General features: G+C 38.4%; 1 protein-coding gene across 2 annotated transcripts in view; it reads left to right on the top strand.

Moving 5' to 3' along the window:
- The first annotated feature begins 570 nt into the window (after nucleotides 1-570).
- ERBB3 (erb-b2 receptor tyrosine kinase 3) overlaps nucleotides 571-6,000 on the top strand; it is a 115,047-nt gene continuing 109,617 nt past the window's right edge. For both annotated transcript variants that reach the window (XM_053708115.1, XM_053708114.1), the window contains exon 1: nucleotides 571-768. In XM_053708115.1, coding sequence (XP_053564090.1) covers nucleotides 693-768 — 76 coding nt within the window. In that variant the 5' untranslated portion in view covers nucleotides 571-692. The remainder of the gene's footprint in view (nucleotides 769-6,000) is intronic.

Here is a 6,000-nt window from a genome sequence, read left to right as displayed (position 1 = left end):
TACAGCATTTTAATATTGTGCTATTGTTTGCATGTGCTATTCTGGAACATAGCTGAACACATCTGGTGAACCAATGAGATAAGGCATATGTGTGTAGCCACCTAGCTACCAGTAGTGCATTGCTGCTATGCAGCTGACTTCAAGCATGTGTATAACCCTTTTGCTTTGGTTAAACACATATTTATATGCAGACAACGGTGTAATAATAAAATAATTTAACATCCTTTTCTTGTTGCACTTTTATGTCCCTTTAACTGAGCAAGTATAAAACAAAAAGCATTTTTGGCTCAGGAACATTCATGTAAAAAAAAGTACATTGCCAAACACTTTCTTATATGTGCACGAGCATTTTGACAGGCAGTCAATAACAACAGCATTGCCATAGCCACTGTACAGGATACACGCGTGACGTCACTCCACAGGTAGCTTAGGTAAAGACCCGGGATCAGTGTGCGATCCATTCATGGGAATCTGACCAATCAGCGTGGAAAGGCGGAGCCTCGTGGACTTTCTCCGCAACGAGGAATGTGAAGGGGAAGAGGGCTGTCAGTTACTGTCTGTCTAGTTAAAGTGAATATCGCTTGTCGGGCGCTGCTAACACTGGGATATTACTGCAATTCTGCGCTTCTGGGTCATGTGTGATCTGACAATCTGAGGAAGCATCCGCCGCTCCACAACTTTATAAGCCCAGGATGGGGTGTTTTTCTGGGAGATGTGTTCTGCTAGTACTCGGTTGTTTGATGTTGGATCCTGTGACAGCTCAGAAAGGTCGGTACCGAGGAGCCCTAATTGTAACTTGTAATGCAAATGAGCTGTAATAAACCTATCCTACTGTACCATTTGCTATATTGGCAAAGTATGTTAGTAGTGTTTAGTGTCTATTGCTCGGTGTAAATGTCACCTGAAGGAATGAACTTTTACCGTATCTAATAGGACACAGCCGAGAGCAGAAGTTTTAATTCAATCTACCCAGACCTCTGTAATACAAAATCTGTATTAATATCACTTGGCTGCTACAAAGCTACAAATAAAGAGAATAATATCATGTACTATAAATCTCTGTGAGGAAATGATTTGAACCTCTGGTGTATTATCTTATTCATTCAAATGCACCTAATCAGGAAGCTGTGAGCTTGTCCCATCTAGTTTTCATCGTGTACCATACAACACTAGCTGTCACCATGCACGTTCACTGAATGCCATTGCCCTGTGTGCCATGATGCTACAACCAGTGATCTGCAGGTGTGCCCCTGTATGCCATGCTGCAATAGTCACTGTGCTATAACCAATGCTCTCCATATAGTATGTACCCTGTGTGATATACTACAACCAGTGCCCATCACTGTGTGTCCCCTTTACCATCCTGTCCCCTTTACCATCCTGTCCCTACCAATGTTACAACCAATGGTCTCTATGAGGTAATTGTGTACCCTTTGTGCCATGCTGCAACCTGTGGTCACCACTATGTGGTCACTGTGTACATACCCAATGGTGTTACTGGTAGCTACCACTGGTAACTGTGCAGTGTTGCATTTAGTTGTCAGAATGTGGTCACTGGGTTATAGTGTTGCAGTGGTCAGCCAATGGGGGACATGTGGCCGCTGTGTATAGTGATGAATTTGTCAATATGTGGTCATTGTATAATGCTGCAGTGGCCTTCATGTCCCCACTGTATATAGTGATGCAGTGGTCAGTATGTGGTCACTGTGTATAATGATTAAATGGTCAGTATGTGGTCACTGTGTATAATGATGAAATGGTCAGTATGTGGTCACTGTAAAGGTATGCAATGGTCAGCTTGTGACCACTGTACAGTATAGTGTTGCAGCAAGTGCTCAGTACCCTGTGTGTAAAGTGCTGCAGCCAATGGTCAGCATGTGGTCACTGTGCAGTACTAAAGCCAATTATCAGTACGTAATGACTGTGTTGTGTGTACAGTGCTGTACCATTGGTCAGTATGTGGTTACAGTGTACAGTGCTGCAGCCAGTAGTCAGCAGGTGGTCACTGTTTACTATGCTTCAGCCAGTGGTCAGTCTGGAGTCTCTGCAGCACTAAAGCCAGTAATCAGTACGTAGTGACTGTGTTGTGTGTACAGTGCTGTACCATTGGTCAGTACGTGGTTACAGTGTACAGTGCTGCAGCAAGTAGTCAGCAGGTGGTCACTGTTTTACTATGCTTCAGCCAGTGGTCAGTCTGGAGTCTCTGCAGTACTTAAGCCAGTAATCAGTAAGTAGTGACTGTGTAGTGTGTACAGTGCTGTACCATTGGTCAGTATGTGGTTACAGTGCTGCAGCCAGTAGTCAGCAGGTGGTCACTGTTTACTATGCTTCAGCCAGTGGTCAGTGTGGGGTCACTGTGTGCCCTGTATGCCAGTGCCAGAGGTGTCATGGATGTGCTATCAGATGCCTTTGAACTTACTCTGAGGAGCAGTGGAACCTGTTCCTTTGCCCCTGCTTCTTTTGATGCGATTGTTTTCGCAATTTGCTCATTCCTACAGACCCATTGAGGCATTGTGTAAAGTAGTTTCGGGAAGGTGTGTCTTAAAGGGACAGGATTCAAATAAGTAAACTGCTAATGAAAATCTTTACAGTATTACTGCCACAAATAGAGTGCAAAAAACACCATACAGAGAAATGCATCTGCATTTGGCATTTTCTTTGCAAATCAACATCATAATTAACATAGATGAAAAAAATTAAACGTGGAAAAAAATTCAAATTTTTTATTATACTTTTCAAATAATTTCATTAAACAATAGTAAAGCAGTTATAAATTAGAAATATGTGCATTCCATCAAGCATGCAAAGTGAAAGTGTAACAAAAATGATATATTATTATTATTATTATTATTATTATTATTATTATCACCCTCTGGGGTTTTTTTGCTGGGCTATTTTTTTTGAATGAAAAATACTTTTGGATAAGTAATTACAAAAGAGATGATATTTTTGTATGTTTTGGCATTTTAAAATATTTCATTTATTTATTTGTATTGAAACAAAATTGTTATATAATTGCACCCAAATTAGATTGTCAGCAGGTGTTACTGTTATTTTTGTTTCCAATCTTAAAAACTGCAAAAAGTTTTTTTCCCTTTTTTGTTTTTGAGAGTGTTGTCAAAAGATTTTTTCATCACTATGGCATTTTGTAATCCACTGTTTAATTACAAGTCTGATACTCAAACTGTACTCAGAGATTAACAAATATAATTAAAACGATGAAATAATCTTATTTGCTGTATTTATGTCCACGCCAACATTAAAGGGACAGTCTACAATAGAATGTTTTATTGTTTTAAAAGATAGATAATCCCTTTATTACCCATTCCCCAGTTTTGCACAACCAACACAGTTATATTAATATACTTTTTAACTCTGTGATTACCTTGTATCTAAGCATCTTCTGACAGCCCCCTGATCACATGACTTTTTATTTATTATCTATTGACTTGCATTTAGTACTGTGTTGTGCTAATTCTTAAATAACTCCTTGGGCGTGAACACATTGTTATCTATTTGGCCCACATGAACTAGTAGTCTCCTGTTGTGAAAAGCAAATACAAATGCATGTGATAAGCAACTGTCTGTAGTGGCTTAGAAACAGGCAGAAATGTAGAGGTTTACATTTTATAAAGTATCTTAATCTAACAATGTTGGTTGTGCAAAGCTAAGGGAATGGTTAGTAAAGGCATTATCTATCTTTTTAAACGATAACAACTTTAGTGTAGACTGTCCCTTTAAGTTACATTGTCTTTTTTTATTTGCAGCCATAATAAAGTAAAATGATAACATATGTGCGTGAGACTTTTTTTCAAAGTATCATATAAAATATTGTAAATGAGGATGGTATTTGAACTGCAATCTTTTAATGGTTAGCTTTTTTTTCATTCCAATAGCATACTGAGTCTGATAAGGCATATGATCCACATACATATATAAACTGCTTTTAATGTACTACATTATACATATTATATTATAATATACATTATACCTACGTATATTTATATGCAAACACATTTGCTGTCTCCAAAATAAATATGCCAGCTCCAATTATCATTGCTCTCTGCTATTGTATCAGGAGCCGAAAATGTTAACAAAACTATTCAAGAGCAAGCTTAATATTCCCCTTTGAGTACAACAAGTGGCCTTTATTGAAGAGGGTGACATTTTTTCTGTGCAGGGTCTTTTGTTGAATAGGTCAAATAATGGTTGCTATAGATGTCTGCTGACAAATTAAAATTCTTAAAGGAATTAAAGATACATACAAGTCTCCTATAAAAGAATGCCCAGGCTTTTCAGAAAAGTACAGACATATTTTCTAAATATATTTAAAGGGACACTGAACCCAATTTTTTTTCTTTCATGATTCAGATAGAGCATGAAATTTTAAGCAACTTTCTAATTTACTCCTATTATAACATGTTCTTTATTCTCTTGGTATCTTTATTTGAAATGCAAGAATGTAAGTTTAGATGCCAGCCCATTTTTGGTGAACAACCTCGGTTGTCCTTGCTGATTGGTGGATAAATTTATTCACCAATAGAAAAAGCGCTGTCCAGAGTCTGAACCAAAAAAAGCTTAGAATCCTTCTTTTTCAAATAAAGAAAGCAAGAGAGCGAAGAAAAATTGATAATAGGTGTAAATTAGAAAGTTACTTAAAATTGCATGCTCTATCTGAATCAAGAAAGAAAACAATTTGGGTTCAGTGTCCCTTTAAGTGAAAAAAGTACATGAAAATATGTTACAGCAATTTATTTTTGCTTGCACTATAACTGGCATATATCCCCCTATAAAGGGAAAACCACATAGCTGAAGATGCTGGTTCCTAGCATTTAGGGCCAAATTGCGAATGGAGTGCAAATTTGCTCTCCACTCAGTAATACAAGCACACGTAAATGTGCTCTGGTATTACAAGTTCAGCGACTTATAGGGCTTCATTTATCAAACGCAGACAGGGGCGTACATATTCGCCCCAGCTCGCCTCTGACGGGCAGCAATACACTGCCAGAATTTATCTTTGCAACACCACCCCCAGCCCGCGCACAGCCAATCACGCGCGGACAGGAGCTGTTGGATGAGCGGGGAGATTGAAATTCTCCACCTCAAAGGGTAGGAAGCAGCGGTCTGATGACCGCTGCTTGATAAATACTGACTGCAGATTCTCTTGTGAGAACCTGCAGTCATAGGGAAGGAGAAGGCTTGAGAAATAGAGCCCAAAATGGCTGGTTATTTATTGTGCGCCCGTAAATGGGCAAATTTGCCTGTTTACGGGCGTGCAATAAATTAGCACTCCACTTGTAATCTAGCCCTTAATGAGCTAATGAGAAGAGGCATATGTGTAGCCACCAATCACCAGCTAGCTCCTAATAGTGCTTTTGTGATCCCGAGTCTACTTAGGTATGCTTTTCAACAAAGCATAGATAGAGAACAAAGCCAATTTGATAACTGAAGCTAACTGAAAAGTATCTTAAAATTACATGCTCTATCTGAACCATGAGTGTTTAATTTTGAATTTCATATCCCTTTATCTTCCTGTCTAAGATCCAAATTTGCAGATTGGGTTATGCAACTAGTATTGCTGATTAGATTAGAGACAGTTTCTGCTGGGGACCAGCAGTGCTCTTTGTGCCCAGTGTAGTATTTTTAGTATGTGTTTAACACTAGCGATAAAATGACATGCTTTAATGCATTTGTTATATAATATCATAATCTAAAATATAATAATCTGAAACAAGAAGTAAACATCTATACATCTATGAATATATTATATATTACTCACACACATAATATATTATATTAATAACCCAACAGAAGTTGGATTTGTATTTCACAGCTGTAAGGCCTAAAAAGGTATCCAGCTATTCCAAACTAAATTTTAGCTGCAGCTGGTGTCGGCGGGTGAGTGGAAGTTGGGGGCACCCATAGGTGTCTTTGGTCTTGTAAATCAAGGTACTAGTGTCTCTCTGTCACCTGGGTTTGTCGAGCCTTGCTCTAAAAAAT

The sequence above is a fragment of the Bombina bombina genome, chromosome 3 (assembly GCF_027579735.1).
Source record: "Bombina bombina isolate aBomBom1 chromosome 3, aBomBom1.pri, whole genome shotgun sequence".
NCBI lineage: Eukaryota > Metazoa > Chordata > Amphibia > Anura > Bombinatoridae > Bombina > Bombina bombina.
This window is presented reverse-complemented; position numbering and strand designations above follow the sequence as displayed.